Source organism: Phaethon lepturus, unplaced genomic scaffold, assembly GCF_000687285.1.
Source record: "Phaethon lepturus isolate BGI_N335 unplaced genomic scaffold, ASM68728v1 scaffold34330, whole genome shotgun sequence".
NCBI classification, from domain to species: Eukaryota; Metazoa; Chordata; class Aves; order Phaethontiformes; family Phaethontidae; genus Phaethon; species Phaethon lepturus.
The window spans coordinates 36,516-61,279 of NW_010511785.1; the positions used below are offsets into that span (position 1 = coordinate 36,516).

Genomic DNA, 24,764 nt, shown 5'->3' on the forward strand with positions numbered 1-24,764 from the left:
CATTCATTTCACAGGAATGACGGACAAAATGCCAGGGAATGCAAATACGTTAAAACATACTCTGACATCTAAGCTATTTACATAATGTCATATCCAAACATACCGTGATATGCTAATGAATTAGCATGACAGCTAATGAATATTGAATATTACTGTCCAACGGAGGAGTGACTCAGAAAAAAACTCATCAGTGACGAACAGAGTGACTGTTCTGTGCGGTATAATCACAGCTGTGAGTGTAGAATATCTGTGTGCTCCTAGTATTAGAGAAAATGGAGAAAGTTAGTTTATGGAGAAAGCCACAGGTTGCGAAACTATAGAACTGTAAGTTCTAGTCTTGGGCCTGTTGGTGGTTTTCTTTATGGTCATGGTCAAGTTGTTTCTGTTTTCTCCTCTTTTCTCTCTCCCTTATCTTTATGTGGTCTTGTCTATTTATACTGTAAGTTTTCCGACACCTGGAATTATTTCTGGGATGGTACCACAGATTCATTTCTGGATTCGATCAGATTACAACAAATAAAATTCAATGGGTTTTGGTTCGTTGGCTGTTCACTTTTACTATGTAACTTATCATCACCCTTAAGATTTGCCTACGTTATTTCCAGTTCCATTTTTGTGAATAATTCAGCTTTGATCTCTGTCTTGAATAGGGCAGGAGAACCAATCATCTTTTTAAATGCATTAAGGTTGAACCTGAAGGTCTGTTAAGCCATTATATTCAAATGAAGGCATTTCTAGGGTAATAGCTCAAATAAAACTGAAATGAAAGTTCTCAAAATATGTTTCCAATATCCAGCCCTATGTAATAAATATTATGCAAGGTGAATGGCTTCTGTCCAAAACTAACATCTCTAATCTTCTGCTAGCCAAAATACACAATATAAAAGTATGCACAGGGCGTGCTTGAAGCTCACATTTGTGGCAAAGCTCAAAGTTTTCCATTCAGCCTTATCAACTGTTGTCCTTGAAAAAAATAAGGGTAGGTTACAGCGCTGTCTGCTGTACCCACTTAAACTGACCACAAATCGACACAACCTTTCGTCAAAAATAGAGCAAAGGCTGGAGGTCATGGTGTGCAGTAAGTCAAAAAGAAGTTATCTGTATTCTCCCTGGACTTTGCAAGGCAATGGGTTGGGATGCATGATGGAAAAGCTGAGTATTTCTTCATGGTTTCAAACAAAACTATGCACCTTTTGCAGTCTAATTATTTCTTAACCTACTTTCCTGCATTACCTGGTACAATGACAAACAAACCATGAATCCTAAACTGTCTCTCACTGCAGAGACTTTCCGATTGCATGGAATCATCTCTCCAGTCCTGGAGACCATGCAGTTGTGCTGGTGGGAAAGTGACATGACTGTTTTCTGTCAGACTTTTATCAGTAATATTATAATAATCATGACAATAATATGTGGGTTTATTTCCCAGGTGAAAAAGCACTGCTTTTTTGTAAAGAAAAGTTTGCATTGTATTTTTCTGTTTTTTGAATCTTCTTTTTTAACAAAGATGTTTTCATCACATCTTTTGGATTTACAGTTTGCAGACAGCTTAGAAAGAAAAATGCTATTATTTCATCCAAAATTAATTTTCTGGTTGAAACTCTTGCATCCGAAGGGATTTTTTCATTTTGTTTTGTTGGGGAAAAAAAATCAACGTGACTCATTAAACATGGTAGTTTCTAAGACAGACATGTTTTTTTCCCATAGACATTGTTCATCATGTTCACGAGAGGTAGCTGCTTGGACAGGGAGCAGATTTTTCGGCGATTGTAAGGTGCCTCAATTTTTCCACGTCATCAGAAGTACCACAGTCTACAAACGAAGGCATGTTCTGTATGTCTCCATGACACAGGGCTTAATTTGGTTCCTGTGGTCTTGAACAGATTTTGGATGTCATAATTCAGCACAGAGATATCTGTGTTACGCATCATAACAGCAAGATGAAGAGGAATTTGTAGATGTTTTTTACCCTCCAGGTTGTCCATATGCATTAATACAACTGGTACAAAGAAGTTCTATAGATTAGCAGGATACAACACCTTTATATCCTATAGACAGACCAAGTTCTGTTCTCATTTACTCTGGGAAAGGTTGTAGGCCTGTGTTTATGTAAGATGAGGGAGAGAAGAAAATAAGTCCAGTGGGATTATTCCAGATGTTAAAAGAATTTTTTTTATTTCAAAAAAGGTGTCTTAATTTGCATTAGCTAATGAATTAATCCCAAGGAAAAGAGGGAAATTGGTAATTTTCAGAGAAGCTGAATAGTTGAGTAAAAGATAACAGGGGATCTTAGAGGATTATCTTGACTAATGACTTAGTAAATCATATCAAAATATCTGGGATTTTAGGTTGTAGCAGCTAGATTAAGAATGAATCTATTTTTCTAATGGGCATAGGCCACAGAGAGTAGGATCTGCTTTATTCAGTGTAAACTATGCTGATGAGATAAAAGAAGGTAAAATAAAGAAGTTCAGCAGAAATTTACTTATTGGACAGTTGCTGTAAAAAGTAATGGTTAAAGAAACAAAGAAGCCATTCATTTGGTGTCAGTTCAGACATTTGCAGAGTTGTCAGTTAGAAAACAAATATAGAAAATATTAATTTATCTGTTTCACCATCGCTACTGATTAATAGGGATGTTATTAACATATACAACAAGAAAAATAAGTTTACCAGTCGAATAAATACATTTTTTCTTTTTCTTTTTTTCTTTATATGAACATGTATATTTTACAAAACCCCATAGCACTATGGGAAATAAAGATCCTTCTACAAAAAGAAGATGTAAGTCAGTGTTACAATAAAGCTTTAGAGTTTCAAATTGTATCTGGGCAAAGAGACAAAATCAGCTAGAAGGCACTACTGATTCGCTGAGAAGGTCCAGCTTGTAACTGTTGTTGTCTTAACCTCTGATTCATTCATAAATTATCTCTCTTCTCTTTTCCAAGGGATTGCACATAATACTAATGTGGTCAGGAAGGCTGCAGTAGATTCAGGAGAAAAGAAGCTATGGCCATGCAGAAAGGAGAAGTTATTGATGGCCATAAAAGGCTGGCTGAAGCTGAGCTTGTAGGCTGAGGCTGGGAAGGGCGATCTGAACGCGGTCTCTGATCCAGCCGGTTTGAAATCCAAATGGGAGGTTTGACTGTGATGTAGCCGTTGGTTATCCTGATATAGGAAGGCAACGTGGTGGTGCTAAAAGAAAACACAAGAGAAGGAAATTAAACAAGAGAACCCTTATCTATACTCGTGTGAGCTGTCATTCTACGAGGCAGTAAGAACAACAATGACAATCACAATTATTATTATTGTTTGCACGTGTTAGACATGCAAGGAGAGCCCCAGGGGCTGATAAGCGTGATGATCTGGAAACAGCTCTGATTCAGGATGTCCCTCAGCTTCTGGCTGCTGGTAGAATACAGCCAGGGGAGGGATCATTCCTGATATATCTAACTTATTGCACTCACACTTTTAAGCATCCATCATGGGCCAGCATCAGAGACTGTGACAGATGTACCTTTGTGCTGACCCAGGATGACCACATTCTTATGTTCTTAGGTACCTTCCTGCCACCAGAGGTCTCAAAATTTGTCATGTCTCACAGACATGTCTTACTCACCATGGCCTGGACACTCTGGACACTAAGTCCAGGGCGGGACCAGAAAATGTGGACTGCTGCTGCTTCATGAGCCATAAAGAATTTCCCAGAATCCCCTTACACAACTGATAACCTTGAGCAGAAGATACCAAGCAGCTTAGTTTCTTTTCCTGGCTTTAAGCCATTCTGGATGAAATCAGAAAGCCAAAACCAGACTCAGTGTGAAGTTTCCCTGTCTGTGGATTTGCCTCAATAGCGGTGTGATTGCTTATTGATTGTAGCTTGAGTTAGTGCTTTGATTGGAATGTGCAGGTTGGAATTCATCACGATTCCCATGACTCTGAAGGTCAAAAAGGTCCATTTACAATTGATTTTGGAAGTTTTAAATTGCAATCTCCATTTCATAAAATGCATCCATTGCATCCATTATTGGATAATCCACAACCCACCAGTTGTCACTGAGCAGCACTACTGAGTACGCAGACTGCACGAGGTGGATTCTGGACTTAAAAACAAGACATTCTGCTGCACAGCAAGGAGAAAAAAGACAAGTTCCCCTGAGAACAAGATGTGACACTAATATCTGCAGATTATCTGTGTTACTTTTAAAATCCTCCATAAAGGGGGCTTAGAGGCACTGAAAATGATTGTCAAATAATTTTTTTATGGGGTAAGAAACTATGCAGTCCTACCAATATTTAGCTACAGTATCTGAGATCCTGACTTCGGAAGAAAAAGGCTGCGTCTTGCATAGTATCAGATAAAAGGAACAATACCTTGCTCCAGATTCATGCACAGAAATAGAACTTAGTAGCACTGAAGGTTTTTGTCTTTTTCTGTCTAATCAATACCAAGATAGCTTTTAACTCAGATGCTTCAAATGTGTTGAGTCCATCACAAACTGTGAGCGGACTGGAGTCCACCCAGAAGAGGGCACTGGTAAACACACACGCAGGTCAACATCAAATCCAACAGACAACCACTGCGCATTACACTTCATCCTAGGTTTTGGGATAATTAGTTTCACATCTTCCCTCATCCTTTATACTGTCACCACATCTGGGTAGGATAGTTCTGTAGCTAGAAGTGACCTTAACTAATGTGCAATGAAATAGAGTAAAAAGAAAAGTCAGTCTAGAATTAAAGACATGGGAATTGCTTCATGGTACAGATAATCCATCTAACCAGTATTAGGTCTTAGACAGTGAGTAGCCGTGCTTGTTCCAGAAGAACTACTGTTAAGTAGAAAATTCTGAAATCAAGTCTTGCTGGAGAAAGCTCTTATTCTAAATTCCCATGGTGAGTGGTTGGTTTATGTCTTGAACTGATGATACAAGACACATAGCTTTAGAGCTTCTGCTGTATTGCATCAAAACCACTGCAGTCACTTAATACAATGAGTTGATCTGGGATAAGCTAATGCCGCTGTTTCAAATTTGTCCAGCTTTTTGAGCGGTTAAGTTAGTGCTGGCAAGAATGATATCAGATTAGGCACTGTCTATCCGAGCTCCGATAATATACGTAACATCAAGTATGAATGGCCTTCCCACAGCGGATGCAAAGCATCGTTAAAGAATACTTCAGACAAAACTAGGTATTACGCGCTCTGAATAATTCAACGGAAATGCAGTCATGCTCTAACTTCTGATTTAGATCTCATTTATCCTGCTGAGTGATACTGTGTGGCACAGATTGAGCACAACATTGACAGTGGGATCATAATTTTGGGGTTTTTCCCCTGTATCAGTTTTCCCAAAGGCAAGTATGTGTAGGTGCTTGTACTCATCTTTTGGTTACTCTTTGTCATGTTACAGAACTACACAATTTAGACCTAAATTAAATTTTAAACAGCAGGAAGGGTCTGGTTTTCAATTTCAATTTAAAAAACATTGCCAAAATGCCATTCATATTTGCAGTTTGGGTGTATCCTCCTCCTGACACATTCTATGGGCTTGATCCTCCAGTGAGATTAAAATGTCCCTTGCTCAAACTGTCTTTCTGCACCTCAGAGATGCATTGTGTGAGATGACCGATGGGGGACACAGGCTGCCCAGGGAACCCGTAAAAGAATCATGAGCCCATTCATTAGCCAGCTACATCTAAGGGATTCCTAAAGCAGCCTTAAATCAACATTTTACGTTTCTGTATGATGTTTCCATTTTCTAGTCAACTGCCAGAAGTGTTTTGTTGTTTTTTTTTGTTGATTCTTTTTTCCTCCCTTGAAAACAGGTATTTTTTAGGGAAAAAAAACCACTACAGTTTACTTAAAATCCTGTCAAAAGACCTAAGAATTTTTGACCACTCTTCTCCTCAGTCAGTGAAGTAATTTTCTTTTTCAAGACATTGCATTTCTATAAAGGCTTCCTTCTTAAGATAAATACTGTTAGGTGGGGTTGGTTGTTTTTAAAAAATCCTTAAGTGCTTTACAAGAGAAAAACAATGCATTTCCATTAATGTGTACAAGGCACGCAAAATGAATCACAGTTTATCCATATAAGACATTCTCTTAAACGCAACTCTACTTCTAGCTGGCTGCCAAGGTGGTTTAGAGATATTTAAAGAGAATGATCCCTTTTACCAAATGCTACAAAACTCCTTGTAAAACCTCTAGTCCGAGTTTGTAATTAGGCTGTTCTATAGTCAGTAGGGAGAGAAATCTCTCCAGAAGGTGGTCCACCTCTTTCCAGTTGCAGGTCTCTAAGGAGTACTTTCTCGGGGTCTTTCTCTTCCTAGGGGTTACAGAGGGGCCCTAGACAGCCAGGTTAGGTTACAGCCTAATCTTAGACGTGGCCCTTGTGTCAGGAGATGACTTCTCCAAACTCCCTCTGAGCATGTTTGCATGTGCACATAAGATCCCACTGACCCTCGGACCTTCCCTAAGAATGAAAGCAGCAGCAGAGTCCCCTGAACTCAACTGGAAACCTTCCACTGTCCTCAGGGAAGTTTTGATCATTCCTGAAATGTACACAGAGAATAATAAAAATGCATCACAGATCTGAGGGATAATCATCTAAATTATTGCGCCTTCTCTTGCCAGCCCATGATATTCTGTATTTGAGCCTTTTGTGTCCGATAAAAATGTCTTTAATAAAACATTCCACATGATCTGCGGCGAACAGGCAACCACTGGCTCCACTGTTCATACCTCTCTTTCTTGCTTCTGTGTATGGGATTGTTTTAAAAATTTGGAAGACTCCAGGTATCTTTTAGCCAAATGACCTGCGGTATCATATTCATGAGCTTGTACTTTTGATCAGATAATAGGGCAGTTTTTCAAATCAGAGCATTAGTCATACATTGTCTTACTATCATTAGAACTTGTAAAACTTTCCCAAAAAATGGGGCCCCAGGCACAGGCTTTGTGTACAGACCCTACTGAATCCAGTTACATGATTCAAGTCCTCTATGCTGGGGGCATACTGAAGCACCTTGATGATTTGGAAACATTTTAAAACTGAAAAATAAAACAAACACACATGCAACCCTTTGGGGGGAATTTCTGCTCTGGTTTAGCTTGCGAGGACTTTGCAAGGAGCTCACAAACTCATTTTTAGCATGACTTGGTTTATCCGTATAAGCAGGGCTCATCTGACCACCTGTGACACCACAGCAGAATGACAGAAGATAGGACCAGAAGGGACTTTCTGGCCCATCTGTCCCGAAGACAGGAAAAAGATCTAAACCCCTCCTGACATGTAGGTCTAATCCAGTCTCAAAAAATCCCTACAATGATAGCAATTCCAGAGTCTCTGCAGACATCTTTTCCAGCATTTCACTATTCCTGACGTCCAGAATTACTGCCTAATGTTTCACCAAATCTCCCTTGCTACAGTGTGAGTGCGTGACTTCTCCTGTCCCCATGGACAGGTTGTTTCCTTTCCTCTTCTCATCCGCCTTTCACGTGTTTTGAAGACTTAACCATATTTCACCTCAGCCTTCCCTCGTTTGAACAACCAATTTCCTCCACCTTTCTCTGCAAGTCCTCAGGTGCTCTCACTCCATCCTTTCTTCTGTTCTCCCCTGGCTCTGACTAGCTGATCTGTGTCTTCTCTGGAGTGAGATGACCAAAACTGGGAACACGAGGTCTAGCTGGGATATAGCCAGCCCTATGCTTTGTGCAGTAGGTACTGCTGCTGCTTTATTTGCAAAGCAAAAGAAAGTGCATGAAATACACGCAACCCCCAGCAAGATGGTCTTTTCACTACTTTTTGCCCCCAAAGTCCAAACCACCTTTATGATCCCTGTAACTGTTCTGAAGCTGATGGAAAACTGACGGTGCTCTGAGAGGGTGAGGTCTGACTGAATTATGGTGATATTTCTATGCATTTTTAATCTGCTGCCATGCGTTGGTCCCCACACAGTTTCTGTTCAGGGTGGAGGAAGTGACCCTTTTAAGCATAACTTACAAAGTGTCTGGGGAGTTTTCTGGATCAAAGGAGCTATGTAAACACATGACAACTATTTTTAATAAATGTAAACAAATGTGGACTCAGACAGCCTTTCTTACAATAGCATCTGATGAAAGAAGCTTATCAAGACAATGTGCCAGCATAGATTGAACCCTGAAAAAATGCGTGTTTCAAAGGAAAACCTAAAGAGCTAGTAAATGGAAAGAAAATTTTCAAGTAAATACAATAATGGCTGTTTTGCATTTGTGATTTGATGTTAACCTTATGATGGCTAGGGTTTTTTTAAGTGATATTAAGCATATGCTTCCTGTTTCTTTTCAAACAAATTTTGCCCTATTTTTTTTTCCCTTTTCATTTAATGAACAGATGTGAAAGGAGTTGATCACATTATGTTTCTGGTGATCAGAAATAATGTTCTGCTAGTGAAGACAATTATCCTTGGAACTAACCAGACCTATTTATGTCACCAAAATTTATTAATCAAGATTTGAAAAATACATCTGCTTAAAGCACCGGGACCAACCCATTGCAGTATGTAAACAAGCTGGCTGGCAACAATTCTGACCACACATTCTGAAAGAAAAGAATAGGTGCTCAACCAAGAGGTAAAAAGAGTATGTTGGGGGAAAAAAATCACACTAGAAATACACCACAAGGATTTAACTGTGAAGACCACTAGAATAACCTCTTAAAGGGAATGTGAAGTCTTAACCTCCAGAAATTTTCAGGTTAGTATTTGCTGTGTTTCTGGAAGGGATTCTTTAGCTCAGCATAGGCTCTGTTCCCTCCAAGCTTCAGCTATCTCTTCGTCTCTGCCTTCCTTATGGACACTGTTCTTGCAGCCTGAGGGGTAAATCCTGCAAGATGCTGAGTCTCCTGGTCCCAGACTAGCAGGATGCTAAGCACCGCAAGCACACAAGCACTCCCAGCAAGGCTAGTATTCACGTACCTACAACTCAGCACATCCCAAAGCTCTTTTCGGGATCAAGGCCAAGAGGCTCATGCTTTCACAAGGTTCAATTCATTAAAAAAAAAAAAAAAAAACCATCATCCAACCTGGATCTGATTAAGGAATCCAGTTTTGGTCCAAAGGAGGCCACTACTTACTTGCAGTAGTGTAGTAAACTGCCTTTGCCTGTCTGAATGAGTAAGCAATATCACACGTCGGTTTGTGGCCAACAGAGGAGACAGGGGATGAGCCAAAGAACAGCCTTGTCTCTACTGTTCTCCCTTTAGTTATTGGGAGCCCAGATCTCTGGCCATTTTCCACACTGCAAGCATCCACCCTCTCTGTGAGCTGCATGGCCACAGAGTCGCGGGGAGGCAGCTGCAGCCATGCTATTGATAGAGGGGTCGGGCAACAACATCGGGGGCATGTCAACAACTCGTCGCTGTCGATCTGAGCTTTTCTTCTGATGAGACTCAAATGGGAAACATCCTTCCACCTGAGAGGAATGTCAAGCTCCAATCCAGCCTTATTTCAATGCTCTGGCTCCTCTAGAGACTGACAGTGAGCAATTTCCCTCCATGAAGTGGGCTCCTGTGAGCCTCCAACCCCCATGCAGAGGCAGAAGGCAGTGCATGTCCTCTGATAGAGGTCTACTCCTCCAGCCCTGCTCTTTGTTAGGACCATGTCTGTCATGGCTTATCTCTAGGAGAAAGACGAGGGTATCGAGGGAAAAGAGGGAAAGGGGAAGCGCAAGTTTCACCTGGCAACGGCTCTGAAAGGACAGAAATCCGTGAACAAGCATGCCAGGACCCTGAGCTCCACTCTCACCATGTGCAGAAGCACACGAAGGGTGATGATGGGGAGCAGGACACTGCATGCAAGGATGGGATGTTTAGTGGGGTGAAGGGAAGCAATGTGAGACACATTTACCTTCTGAATGTGCATGACCAAGGCTGTCAGCAGCACCTACAGAAGGTGCCATCAAGGCGAATCACAGGCAGTCCTTCAGATGCCCTGGCCTTTAACAAGATTTAGAGAGTGGAGTAAATTGTAGCTATGTCAGATGCAGGCTTGTAGTCGGAGCTGTTCAGCTATGTTCCCGCTACAGTTTGTGGGGAACAAGATGTCTCCAGAGGACAATCCATCCCTCCAAAGGCATGTCTCTAAGGTAGGCAAGATGAGCTGCTTCTGAAGATCTTTATCTGTGGAATTCAGGTCTTCTGAAGCCCAGCCAAGCTCTAGCCCCAGTGAGGGCTTTGTCTGGTAAGGATGGGTTCCTAAACTGGGATGAGGCCGCAGGGTGGGAAAGAAGAAAACTGCTGATTCTGCAGTGCAAAAAGCATTGGCTGGCAGGGATGCAGCTCCCCTCCTCAGTCCTGTAGATGCTCCCCATCAATGGCAATGGCAGGGCTGCAGCCCCGTGTCCCCGCTTTGAGGTCTTGGCTCTTAGGGACCTCTAAGGTTTGACACAAAGGAGGAAAAGGTGGCTCACTTGGCCACCCTCATGTAAGCAGGAGGAGGCTCAATGTTGAAATGCAGCTCAAATGCCTCTGGTGCAGTTTTGGCCCCCTCTCTGGATGGGCCATGGGCTGGAAGCCAGGAGATTTGGTTTTTATCCCTGTGTCACCCACCAAGGAACCATCAAAACCTCATTAAATCACTTTACTTCTATTACTCCCCTGGCTCTGATCTGAGTCAAGACCTTGAAGCGTTAGTGTGACACGGCCGGCACTAACCCAAGGTTAGTTTTGCAGGCTCTCACTGTGATTTGCAGGTCCCGATTGCCCAGGCCACCTGCAAAATACCTCCGTGATGACAAATTCAGCCCTGGAGTGACATTGACCTGCATGAGGCTCAGCGCGTACGGCGACATCCTAAAACCACAGGTGGGTTACGCTGTTAAGGCAAAGACAGCTGCCCTCCCCCCCCCATCTGCTGTGGGGCCAGAGGAGGGGATGGGGATGGGACAGGAAGGGACAGGGGCAGTGGGGACTGCTGCATCAGAGACGGGGGAAGAGGAGGAGAGGAGCTAGCTGTCACAGCAATGCAGCCTGAGGGTCCTCCAGGCATGGGGACACAGTGATGCCAAGGTGGACACGAGGATGCAGTTAGCAGGTGGGGAAGGAGCAGGTGAGAAACAACTCCAGGACAGCCTGAGGGCCCTTTTCTGAAGTGAACTTTCAGCGTTTGAGAAAATTTCTTGCACCGTGTGGTCAGGCTTAGCTTTCCCCCAACCCCAGAGGAGACTGTGTATGGCCCTTTTCAATCTCCTGCCCTAAAATCCTTCAGGAAAACCCTGGCAACACAAATCCTGCACCCACACATGTGGCAACGGCAGAATCAGGCCCACCACTCCTTTCCAAACAACTGTAGAATGGTGTAAAAACACAGAACACTGTAAAAACCAATAACCTTTGAAGCACACCCTCTGAGTAATTACCCCATTCCCATCTAATGACTTAAAGATGTTATATTCCTCTCTGATTTGGCAACAACAAAGATTTCGACCTTATTAAAACCAGCCCATCAGGAAACTACATGTCATCCTTTAAAAAAAGAAAAAAAAAAAAGAGGGAAGAATAAGGAAAAAAAAAAGAAATGAAATTCTTTACAATCCCTGTGAACAGTAATTCAAGATACTGTAGCTGAAGACCCATGATTTGTTGTAGAGTGTCTGGGTGGTCCCAAGACAGGAGATGACAACATTAGCTCTTTCCTTTGCCCTTCTAAGAAATGCTTTGATGATTCTTTAATATCCTAAGAATATTCCCCCTGTGATTCCACACCGGGACGAGGCAGTCACAGAGCCGGGATAATGCATCCCAGTTTTACCCAGGGCATGGCCCTTGCTGAGAGGGGATAGCTCAGAGCCCTTTGTTTCACCAGTTCTGCACAGACATCTGAGCCAGGACGTGTTTGTGATAGTCTAAATAGTGATGTGGGCTCAAAAACATCCACAAACTCACCCCCACCCACTGCACACATCTGGCTGTGTACCTGATTTGTATGTGCAATTAAGGCACTCATCATCACGGCTCAAATAATCAAGTACTTGTTTCACTGGTCCTTGGACAGATAATGATTGCAGTTTTTACAGCCAAAGTAAGCAAGAACATCAAGGGTGCATACACAGATGGGCTCAGTATTGTAAAGATCTTGCCAGTGATGCAATCTGTGAAGATTTTTGGGCAACCTGCTGATATACGACACGTACAGAGTTCATTTGATGGGGCTGCAATCAGGTGGTTTTGAACCAAATCCCAAGCATGAGCAGAGTATCTGTCTTTTGTCCATATTTTGCAAACTGCCTGCTCTCACCAACCCAACCCCACATGCAACACAATTTGCATTTTTGGGGTGGTCAAACTCATAGTCTATACTTTATGCCTCGGGCTCAAGCTTGCAATTAATTCCAAGCAGAGTGACTGGGTCTGCCCTCTCCTATGTGCACTCCAGTGTCTGGCATTGTGTGGGCCCTGTGGCTCAAATATTTTTTGCAGATGCACAGAATTGACCATTCATGTTTAGATGTGCTTGGGGAACACATACATTCATAGAGACGTATGTGACCCTGTCACTTTCTTGTTAAACACTATAAAAGATGCGCGCTTTCCCCTCCAGATTTTACAGTGATTTAGAATAGGCAGTAGTGGGGAAATACCTGAAACATCCAGGCAAATTTAAGTATTTTCTCCAAGACTGTTCTCTAAGAAAGACACACGATTATTTCAGCTAAGAAGATGCCTGTGCAATGTATTAAGGAGCAGAACGAACAAGCAAAATATAAGCTGGCTTAAATGGATGTCCAATATACTGCATTCTTCCATTTGATTTTAATTTTCTTTTTCCTTCTCCCCATTCTTTTTCCATCTCTGCCTGACAGTTTTTTCTCTCTGCTTAGTCTGTATCACATTTTTCTCTCTAATTCACTGGGCTCACTTTCCTGCTCACTGCTTGTATTTTTCCAGAGTCTCTATTAGTAAGAATAATTAAGGTTGGGTCAGACCTTTGAACCCATTATTTGGAGCAGTATTGAATTCAAGCTTGTTCCACTGAACAGAATCACTGGCTTTTTTTTCTTACCAACAGACTCACTCTCAAAATAAATTAAAAAAAAAGGTTCATAGGGCATTATCTACCAGGCAGAAATGCCAAGGACATTAAATTGCTGCATTGGCCACAAGGCTTGGGTTCCTCCTGCTGCTTGCAAAGCAACTACAGCAACACCAGCCACAGCATAAACTCCTTCTCCTCCCCAAGCACTTCCAAACCCACAGAAAGCCCAGAGATGCCATGGGGGGCTCATAAAAGGCTGCTTGCTGGCCTGCAGGGCTGGAAAGGCTGCAAAAGCTTTCCCTGCCGGGTGTCGGAACCCAGACCCTGAAGTGCCTCTGCAGAACGGAGCTTTTATGAGCATGGTCTGCACCACGTGTCTCCCCGGTAGTGCCAGGTGAGGCGTCCCTGACTCCCAGCAGCTCGCAAGCAGTAAGGCTTGGCTCCCTCACCCTCCGGCGCAGCGAGCTCAGGCCCCAGCTATAATGCTTACTTTGTTCAGTTAAGTTATTCCGGAATTGTAAAGAGGAGATCTGAGTGAAATCGGGCCTGGCATTTTCATAATCACAGCAACCCCACTTTTATAGCATTAAAACCATATGAATCTAAATAAATCCTCCTTCTCCTTCGTCCTGGACTTAAGTTCATAACTGAACTTAGACCACAGCTGCCCTTCGGGGTCCTGCCGGGTTTTCAGCACGCAGCGCAGCCCGCACTGCCGGGGGTGTCAGGGGATCCGATTTCCTCCCCTTTCACTCTTTGATGGATCTGTCTTCCTAGATAAACCTGCTACCAAAGTACAACTGTGGTTAAACCCCTCATAAACCAACTGCCCACCACAACAGTAATGTCATCCTCCTCTCTGTCATACTTTAGTTTCATAGGGCATAAAGCTCACTAGTCAGAAGGGGAATAGCAGAACCAGAAATAAATCCCATATCCCTTACCCATTTCCTTCGGCCTGGCATTGACAGTGTTGTGTGTTTGCATTTCCACTGAATTTTAAAGACATTTCTTTTTCTTCAGGGTAACTCAAGTGCCTTCACTGGAAGATGACGTTTTCTATATTTTATGGATTTCATGTAGCTCTGCTAAGCCTGGAGCTTTACCTGGAGGAACAGCAGATTTGCAATCTTTTGGGGCTTAGATACTGCTAGATACGAGGTCACTCAAATAGCTAGTAAGTCCAACTTAGGGTTGCAGTGTTTGTGAAGAAGGTTTATTCTGGTTCTTAGATGGAGAGTGATCTCTTCAACATATCTGCGTATCCCTGGGGTGGAGAGGCAGACAGCCATTAACCCAGCAAGCAGTGTCCTTTCAGAGGTCCCATCTTCAACCCAAACCCCGCTTTTGAGATGCCTCCATTAACTTTTCTCCCTGTTGGGTGCAGTGCAAAGGAGCAGCCATGGCACAGAGGGGTCTCTGCTGCTCCGTAGCCTGAGCAGCAGGGAAGCGCCTTGCTCCTGACCCCAACAGCTCCAGACCTCATGTGCTTGAGGGTCCAACCTCCCTGCAGGGTCAGAGCTGGCTGTACCAGCCTAGGGAGCAATTCAGTTCGCTCTGAATGAGATGGAAACAGCCAGATTTTGTCGGCCAAGTAGTGCTGTAAGTTAGGAGCCTGAACGTGGAGCTGGCCACCACCCCCTCGCCAGGGAAAACACAACACTTGCTAAAGGAAAAACCTCTGTATCAAGAATTGCAATTTAGGGAGTGCAGGTGCCTTACAACCCACTTCTGCATTTAAGGAATCCAACTCACCCTGGGCATGAGTCCACTCAGCACTTCTTACAGAGTCTGCAACGGCAGGCAGCCTTGCGAGTTTAACACAAACCACATTCTTCACCCACCCCAAACAGCAGGGTAAAAGTGCTACTGTGTATTGAATTTTCTTTGCCTGTTAAATCAGACAACTTATTTTTCAGCTGAGTGAATGCAAAGAGTTTTGCAAGAGCTGCGTTAAAACGTGTTACCGATTTAGAGGAATTCCCTTTACCTGAGGATACCCAGTGCATTTTCCCTTCTTACCTGTTTGATAGGAGCCAGAAATATGTTTTTTTTTTTTTTTGTCTGTGATGATAGACAATATGCCATGAGGACTGACAGTTAAAGGCTCCAACGAGCCAATCCTGAGAACATCTGGCTAGTGAAAGCCCTGGATATGAAAAATATAAATGTCAAGGCTCATATTTATAAATTGGAAAGGCCATGACGACATCTGCGAACAAGGTTTCTTCCAGACCCCATTTGCTGTACATGGTTGTTCACTGGCAACAATAAACACGTGCATGGATCACATGCGCGGTCTGCCCTTCCTTTCAGTCGCTGAAGGAACACACGCTCCAATAACGCACAAACACACTGTTCTCACAACACAGAAATACAAGTGTTTGCAAACCTCACAGCAAAGTTCTTGCATACCAGACCACAGTGGGATACACTGCTGGAACAGACTAAAAATAGCTGGAGAAAAAGCTTTGCATTAACACAGAAGACAGTCAAACTCACTTAGCGTTAACTCCTTCAGTGGAATAACTGCCGTCCTTTTTTGCCTCACTCCATAGGAGACACTTGGTACTATAGGTCCAGTCCTGAAACCTTATTTTTACGACTGAGTAGTTGTGGATGGGAATCTCAAGACTTAAAAAGAGTCTAACCTATTCAGCCGTGGCAGCTTAATATTAACATTAAAACAGCCTGTAGGTAAAATAATCTTGCTTCTTCATTTATACCCGCAGGCAACCTTTCTCCAGCTTAATTCCAACTGGTAAGTGCATTTCTGATGCCTGAGAAATAAAAAAATCGATCCAATGCATAAGCATAAGGTTTTTCTAATGACTTCATTGTTGTAGGTGTCTAGACCACAGTTTACCCCAACAGGACCCAACACTCCTGGCACTGGCCACAGTCACAGAGACTGCCCATGAGGCTGCCAAGCTGTCAAGAGAAGGAAAAGTATCAGCAGAAAGAGCCTGGACTGCTTTACAACGTCCATGAATTTAGCAAAGAATAAATGAAGCCAATGCTGACTGTCTTGTCCAGTTGGCAGTGTTCTTGGCCACACATGCATCTGTGTGAAAGTGATAGGAAAAGCAAAGAACAAGAAATAACATGGAGGAGATCTACCTCCAGGTTAAAAAAATGAAGAAGGATGCCTAGCTGTGCCTCCCGCTTACCGCAGTCTGAAGTAACGCCAGGTGACAAAGACACGATAGCTACAAGTGAGATGTGCCCCCATGAAAAAGAGGTTCTGCTGAAGGCTCCCAAGGCCCACACTTTCAATGGCATGGACTGACTGACTGCAGAGTGAAGTGCAGCGTTTGTAGGATCACAGCCTCTTGTGGGTTGAGCTCAGAGAGGTGGAGGTGAGTGCAGAGGTCTGGGGATGAAGATGGAGACGCTGGAGGAGCCCCTTCCCACTCCCAGCTCCAGGGCCCATGGCAGGCGCATGCAGCCAGTGTTAAAAAGGGCAGGTAGAAATAGTGTTGGAGAAAGAGAAAATTTAAGCAGAAAATGGAGAACCATGAAACTGAGAAGTTAACAGGTTGTCCAAAATCAAGAGAAGTCCTGGCCCTCGGAGAGGAAATGAGACTGCGCTGGCTGAGAAACAGCGGAACAAGTGGGGATGTGCATCACGGAGGGATATTATTGTAACTCAGCAGCTGCTCCTTCTTGAAATGGAATCCTAAGCAAACATTTTGTTTGTGCTGCATCAGACAGATCATCTTAGGCAGCTCAACAAAGCTAGCAATGGTAGGGCTATGCTCAGCCCAAGTCAGAAATACACCAAACTGGGGCAGATATAAATATACAATATAGACTATTGTGGTTTAGCCCCAGCCGGCAACTAAGCCCCACGCAGCCGCTCGCTCACTCCCTCTCCCCCAGTGGGACGAGGGAGAGAATTAGAAAAAAACCTCGTGGGTTGAGATAAACACAGTTTAATAGGACAGAAAGAGAGAAAGCAACAACAATGATAACAATAATAATAATAACCAACAAAGGAATGTACAAGAACAAGTGATGCCCAATACAGCAATTGCTCACCACCCGGTGAGCGACAGCCCGTCCCCAAGCAGCGATTCCCGCCCCCCCGGCCAACTCCAGTTTATGTACTGGGCATGATGTCGTATGGCAGGGAATATCTCTTTGGCCAGCCTGGGTCACTGTCCTGGCTGTGTCCCCTCCCAGCTCCCCGTGGCACCCCCAGCCTTCTTGCTGGCAGCCCAGCACGAGAAGCTGAACTGTCCTTGACTGCTCAGCAACAACCCAAAACATCAGCACATTATCAACAGTTTCTCATCCCAAATCCAAAACACAGTCTCACACTAGCTTCTGTGAAGAAAACCAGCTCTATCCTGGCTGAAACCAGGATGCTATCTTTGCTCAACACATCCCAAACGAAAAGTAGAAAACAAGAAAGGAAGAGAAAGCTCTTACCAGGCTCCATAAAACATCTTGGCATTGTATTTTCAACCTTAATCAGCTTGAGGAGGAAGGAGCAGAAAGTGCTCTTGGATATCCAGGGCTGAAAAATACCTCACTGTTCAAAAATCCTAGCTTTTATGTGCTCCAATTTTGTTACTCGCTCGCCTTCAAAAATATGGATTTAATATTCATGATGGATTTAAATTTCACAAAAATAAAATACCTAATGCATTACCAATAAAGAATTTAGTTTCACAAAATAAAATTGAAATCTATATACAAATTATGTCTCTATTTCCAATAGACTTCTGTGTTCTTTACCTCTAACGATTTTATTTTCAGGTATTTAATAGCTCTCATTAAAATAGGGTTTGCATACTGATTCATATTAATTGTTCATACTGGTGGTGAGACACTTAAGAAATAGTGAGAGTAAATATGCAAGGCTTTTGCTTTTTTTTAAGTTTATCTGTGTTTGTTTCATCAGACAGTGGCAGCAGATTATAGAGGACAACAGCAGAACAAAGTAAAACATACAGATCTTTTTGTGTGTCTAGTAGGTGAAAGTGAGGCTGCACGTATTTTCAGCCCCATCCGGGGGATAACAAATTAACTCTTTGACTTTAAAAGGGGAAAGAAGTTATCAGTCATGGCCAGTGGACAGGGAGGGTCTATTAGCATGGAGATGCTAGAGTTTTGGACATGAACGTCAGGACTTCCTGGACGTTACCGCGATGCCCAAGGGAGTTGTGAGCTGAGCCCAGGATTCACAGCTTTAATTAATAAGTTCTGTGCACTCTGACCAACCTGATAATCCAAGAAGCCTCAATAAAAACCATTATAGGGAGGGAGAATATGTCACCATCGTATTGTATGTTACAGTTAGGAGATTTACCTCTTATTTATACTGCACTGAGTTATTTTACTTCCACTGGAGGACTTGCAGACTTGGGGCTGTGCAAAGGGCATGATGAAAGAACTGCCAACGTCATTGCATGTTTAAAAGAGGCATCAAGCCATCTACTAATCTTAAAGGGGGATCAAATGGAAACACTAAGAAACTAAGAAGGGGAAAATGCAGTATTCCCCATGCTTTGGTCTCTGCTCAGGAGGAGCTGAGCATGCCTCCACAAAAGCAAGATTGCATGTTCTACACAGGCATGCAACGTGGGGAGAGAGAAGGACCAACCGATGCACTGCTTCACTGCCCAAAATGTCTTCTGTCCACTGTATATCCACCAGGGTTCATAAAAAACTGGGCAAACAAGAGCAGATTTTAGGCCAGTTCAAGATATAAAGGTTCAGCTTCCACCAAGGAATGAGGAGGGAGCATTTGTCCAGAAGGTGTTTTGAGACCACTCAACATGACAGAAGGGTCTTGTACCCAAGCTGTCAAACCATGAGATTTTTCTAATGAGTAGATATTTGTACGCCATGCCCTGGAGACTGAGGGCAGTCACTGATAGGGACTGTGATCACAAAAGTTTCCCGAGAAGGAAATCCTGCCAGGAGAACAGCAAAGGAAATGGTAGGTAGAAGTGATGGAGGAAAGCCAAGGGGCCCAAACAGCAATGAAGAGTGACAAGGGAGGGAAGGTGGGACTCCAGCACACCTACACTCCCGCTGTTCCTGGCTGCTGGAGTGGTCCCTTTGGGAAACAGGTTCAATGTAACAAGTTAGAAAGGTCTTGAAGCTGCGTCCTCATCCTCGGTTCAATACAGGGCAAATGCATGCCATGGTGGCAACTGCTTACCCGGCTGCATGGAGTCAGGCTGGAAGAGGGAGTGATCCCCCCTCCCCATGAGCATCAGTAGGCATGCACTCTCTGAGCAGTATCCTTACCAGGGAGGCAGATAGAGTAATTTAAACAAACAAGGCCCCAGTGATGGAAATTTCAAGCTCAAAGCTACCATATGGAGAGAAATCATCTGACCACAATTTACCTGTTAGACTTCAAAAGTGTCTAGGTCTCCTCTAAAGAAAAGCAGCCTTTTCCTTAATGAAGTTAAGTACTGTATTTCAGCACCGTGTGTTGTGAAAAGGAAGCAATTTGGATTCATTTACTGAAATTTACCTTTCAGATGCAGTTAAGTGAAATTAAAAGTTTGTCTGAGTTGACAGAGTTCTGTTTTCCATCACTGCATTGTCTTGAAAGAAAGGATAACAGGCTAAGTGCTTAAATTCCATCCAAACTGATAAGGTTCACTCTGTACAGGCACACTCAGTGCAGTTTATTACACATTGTCTCCCTTCATCCATCACTGGTATAACTTTTTTTTTCTGGTCTAAAATAACTGTTTCTTCTACAAGAAATTGATATTTGTGATGTTATTGCATTCATCTGGGGTTGAATAGTCAGCACTGGCCTATCAGAGAAATGCCGTTTCCAATTACAGGGGGGAATTAATTTCATTTTCACTAATGGCAGGTTTTGCAGAGCCAACCTTACATCTGGGACAAGAATTTCTCTCTTCTGATCACAATTTTTTTCCTTTAGTTTCTTTACTGTACAAACGAAGTATCTGTGTGTCCTCAGTGTCTTTCCAAACACCATCTTCACCCAGGTCTCTTCCCCAGGAGTGGGAATGAAGCTCTGAAATTGCCCATTAGATCCTCTCTAATTCTTTCTTCCCGCCACTGTATTTCTCTCTTTCACATCTCCAGCTGCCGTTGCTCCTTCCAAACCTCACACCTCCCAAAACACCATCCCAGCTACTAACTCCCCTCTCTCTCTTTTTCCAAGAACTTTCCTCCCAACCTGCCTTAGGGCTCCAGGAACTATAACTCTCCCCCCCAACAGAGAGGTTCTCTGTTCTCTTGGGCTGGTCTTCTTCATAGCCTTAAACCATTTACCTGCTAGAACAAAGGTGTGATCCTGATCTGGCCTTCACTGACTTCTCTGAAACGTCACAGACCTTTCTCTGCTCTTTCAATTAACTGAGAAGCTCATCATGAAAAGCCAGTGAATGATCTGTAATTAATTATTTATATTACAAGGGGAAGCTTAGCTAACACAGTGTCAACAGGAACAATAACACACTCTATGCCAAACTGCAGCCTTCCAGCCCAAGGGTTTTGCCTCCCCTCCCTGCTGCCCCAGCTGGCTTTTGGCTATGGGAGCTAGTTAGGGTTTAAATTTTGTCTAAGTTCGAATTCCTCCCTAAGACGGATTTCAGATATGCACATTTCTGCAAAATCAAGCAGTTAAGGAAAAAATCTCACTACCTGAAATCTCCATTTAATTTTGATTCTTGACAAACAATTTCAAACCCAAACTGCAGCCAGGCAGGACTTGGTCGTTTTGTTTAGATATTGGGGGAAGGAGGCAGAAGGAAAAGGAAACCACACATTTCATCAGCATTTTTTATTTTTTAATAGCTTTCAGTGTAGCCGATTACCCAGGAGATCAGCAAATCTTGGCTCTGTCAAAGACAGGGAGAAGACAGAGCAGAAGCTTTCTCATCCTCCACAGTGTTACTAACCCTCCAACACACAAATCTAAACACCGTCCACTCAGGAGTGCCAACTCAAATGCCTCAGCTGTTAAGACAGAACAAAAAGGAAAGGACAATCTCCAAGGTACAACTGAAAGTAAATACTAATAATGATGTGTGACATTAAATGATGACTCATTTTTCACGAGGCCATTTCACATTGTAGCTATAACCTCAGATCAGACCCGAACGACTGTGTGAGCTGAAGTCTTAGTGGAATCATTAATTATGGATTTCCTGGCTTTTATAGGTTGGAGTCAGACCTTTGATGTTCCTTTAAGATTGTTCTCCTGTGTTCATTTCCTTTGTTTCTATGTTGGTAGCTTAAAAAAACACCCCAAGATTTCCATGGAAGTGTATAAGACAACCTAGAAATGCGTAGTCCATAAAAGCCCTGCAATTCATGGCTCATAAAGTCCTCTAATCCACGGTCAATAAAGCTTTGGAAAAGAGCTGTATGAACCACAGTCGTTTCAGTTCAGCGAGGTTCATGCAAGAATCAATAATGTGGTTTAAATTCGCCTGGATTTGTCCTCCACCTGTATATTTTTCTTTGACTTTTCAGGTTGAAAGGTGGCTCAGCTGAATTCTGGAGATCTCGCACAGAAACAATGAGTTTTATGCAGCTTTCACCCCAAAGCCGTAACAATGACCTAAACCTCTCCACTTGGTCTCAGAGGTGAACGAGTCAAGTTTCAGGTGACAAGAAGTGAGTTAGGAAACTCAAACTGGAAGAACCATTTAGAAATACAGGGCCATAGCTCAAGGTAATACTATATGCAGACACCTCAGTCCAGAGTGTCAACTTCTAGTACACTAATTATCCTCCAAAAATGAATGCTAACAGTCTCCCTGTGGAGTGCTGGAGAACATTATTGAGGCAACACAATATAAGTTCACATACTTCTCTCCTGCACAGGTAAGACTCCATGGCCCATACTATTAGCCATCCTAGCTATTTCTTTCCAGGAATGATCACACTACAAAGTCTGGTGACAGGCACACTTTTCTGCTCTTTCCTTGCCAATCAGAAAGGAACCAGTTAGAGGGAACTCACTGTTTATTGCCTTGTGCAAGGTCCAGCTTGCAATTAATGCTGATGAAACACAACTGCCAAAAGCACAATATGCAGCAGCTGGTTTATGAAAGTTGAGACCCCATCCAATTTATGGGGAAACCAGAGCTAGTTGTGACTCTCTGACTTAGCCGAACAGTTTGTATTTTTTGTTTTGTTTTGTTTTGTTTCCAGGAAAACACCAGAAGTTACTCCAGAACTGTAGAAGTAGTAAAACCGTCTGAAAGCACTAAGGCAGACTTCCCTTCTTCCAGCCTTTTCTCATTTCTAGGGCTGTGATCTCCGCTAATATCTCCGTGGGATCTTTCAGCAAGGCAGGCGACACACAGAGTCTGCTTCATCACCAGCTTGGTGGGAGCGGAAACTTATGTTTCCTTATCCCAATCTCCATCCTTGTGAAATGGAAGCAGAGGGATAAAAGGTTTTGGTTCAGATGAAATCTTGCAGGAGTACAGAGTGAATAATTTAACTGTAACCTGGGAAACTACCATTTTAAATACTTTTCCTAGGAACATTTCTCGCTGAAATAAAAACGGCAAAAGGCACAGAAGCCCACAAAAGCTATGCAAGCATCGCTGCTTTAAGCCCCCGGCTGCACGTTTCCATAGCCGCATCAGGCCCAATATCCACAATCCTTTCTGAAGAGATAGGACGGGGGCAAGAGGATTGTGCCTAACTACCAGGATCCCACAAGACCTGACAATTTAAGCACCTCACTTGTATGACATACAGTGAGCTGGACCAGACACACTTGTGAAATGCCGGGACATCATGAGACACCACGACTAGGCATGCCGCAGGCAGAAGAAAGATAGAAAAGTCCCTTATCCTCAAGGCAATCAACTACGTAGGACCAAATCCCTTCTAGCTCACGCGTAAACGTCCTCTGTGGAGAGGATCCAACCACTGAACACACTTTGAGAACAAAACACATGAATCCAGGTCTGATCCTTCTTACCAAGGCTGGCATTAACCTCAGAAATAGCCTTACTATGTTAAGATTAATATGCACCACCTTAATAACAATCCTTACATCACTCACCCTGAGAATACAATAAACTACAACAAAAATGAGGCAATCGCTCCATTAAAAACACTGAATAAAAAAATAATCCCAAAACACAAAAACGTGGAGTCTTTTTCCTTGGCAAAGGGAGAAGCCTCTGAGATTCTGACTCATTTTACCTGCAAGGCATTTAGGTGCTATGAAAATGGGAGTAAGTATAAAGCTAAAAGACATACGATCATTACATGTATAGGTGAGGAGCCAGTTCCTAACAGATTATTTCATTCCTTTTACTTGTTAGCAGATCTATAAACTTCATGGCTGTTTATGTGCCCATGGCTTGGCCTGGATAAAGGCTCTAAAAGCCTTCCCAATTTTAGAGGTGGGAGAATAAATTGCCCAGGAATCCTAAAAATACACATTGAGCAGCCCTGCTCAAACATCAAGGCCCAGATTCATCCTCTTATTCAAACAACAAATGGGAGCTTTTTATCTTTAAACGCCATGGAAATGTGCCTACCTCCATTCTCTTCACATAGAGGCCTTAGTTAAGTACTTCATTTCGCCTCGGTTTGCTGTTCTCAAGGCAGTCTGAGATGTTAAAACATTTCAGCCTCAGAGCACAGTTAAGAAGATTGAAAGTCAGGTACGTCAGAATCTTAAAAACTCACAGGAATATTCTGAATGGTTGGAAAATGGGCGAGTCTTTGGACTGAAAACTGACAGTAAAGATTGGAAAATAATTATTGGAAGAAGGAGGGGAAACAGAATATTTTCCATCATCATTCCTGTTCGTGTTTTCACTCTGACAAGTCTTCATTTCTGTGTATTTTGAATATACAGAAATAAAGTATCAGCTTTATTTCTCTTTACTTTTAGATCAAATGTGCCTATAAGCCTTCCTCCTACCACCTCACTCCTGGTGTCTACCATTCAGCCTTTCTCCAACTCTTCTTAGGGTCTAATAAAAAAGAGCTGGGATCTGTAAAGAGCAACTCGTCAGGAGAGAGCAGGAAGAGGACAAGGACCATAAATGTTGACTCACCTGTCTTCTATCCGAACCCAGAGGTCATTGAACTGCCTCTGGCGATGGTGTTTGTGCTGCTTCTTGTGCCATTTCTTCTGCCTGCCAAACTCTTCCAACTGGCTAATGCTATCTGGCAACAGGAGGTGAGGAGACAGGCTGTCTTCTTCATCCGTCTGCAGGGGCTTCAGGGAAGGAGATGTCAGTGGGACCTGCTCAGAAAGCTGGACAGCAGGCAGGGCTGTTGCTAAGAACCCTTCTAAGGCTGGACTTGTCTTTGTTGTCCTTGAACTGCAAAACACAACATTTAAACATTTGATGAAGAAGTGAAGGATCGTACAAAGAAAAAGTGAAAGCAGAGGCGTACAATACTTGGTGGGTGCTCCTAGCTGCTAAGAAGGTATATAAGGAGAAGGACTTTTGCTCTGGGACAGCAACTAAAGACAGCAGTGGCATTTCCTAGCAAACTATCAAATAAACACTAAACTGAAAATGGGTGAAAAGACAATTGCTATGCTATTGGTGTTTTTGCCATTTTAATAACTTCTTACAGGCTTTAGAGCCTGCAGTAGGGGTCAACATCAGCTCCCCTGCTGGGCTGAAGGTTAAATGGCAAAACTGTGACTCTGAGGAAAACAGATACTTGAAGAGAAGCTGATCTTAAATTAATGAGATAACACTAGTTCCCTTCTTTTTTTTCAACCTTGGATATCATCCGTGGAAAACAAGTC

The 24,764-nt window shown here is 43.0% G+C and overlaps 1 protein-coding gene across 1 annotated transcript; it reads right to left on the reverse strand.

Moving 5' to 3' along the window:
- Positions 1-2,169: 2,169 nt before the first annotated feature.
- LOC104619231 (metalloprotease TIKI2-like) lies at positions 2,170-24,324 on the reverse strand (the record flags this gene model as incomplete). The annotated part of the gene is made up of 2 exons (XM_010285034.1): positions 2,170-3,195; positions 24,055-24,324. Coding segments are annotated over 2 exons (493 nt in total), but the record flags the coding sequence as incomplete, so codon positions are not given.
- Positions 24,325-24,764: the final 440 nt, after the last annotated feature.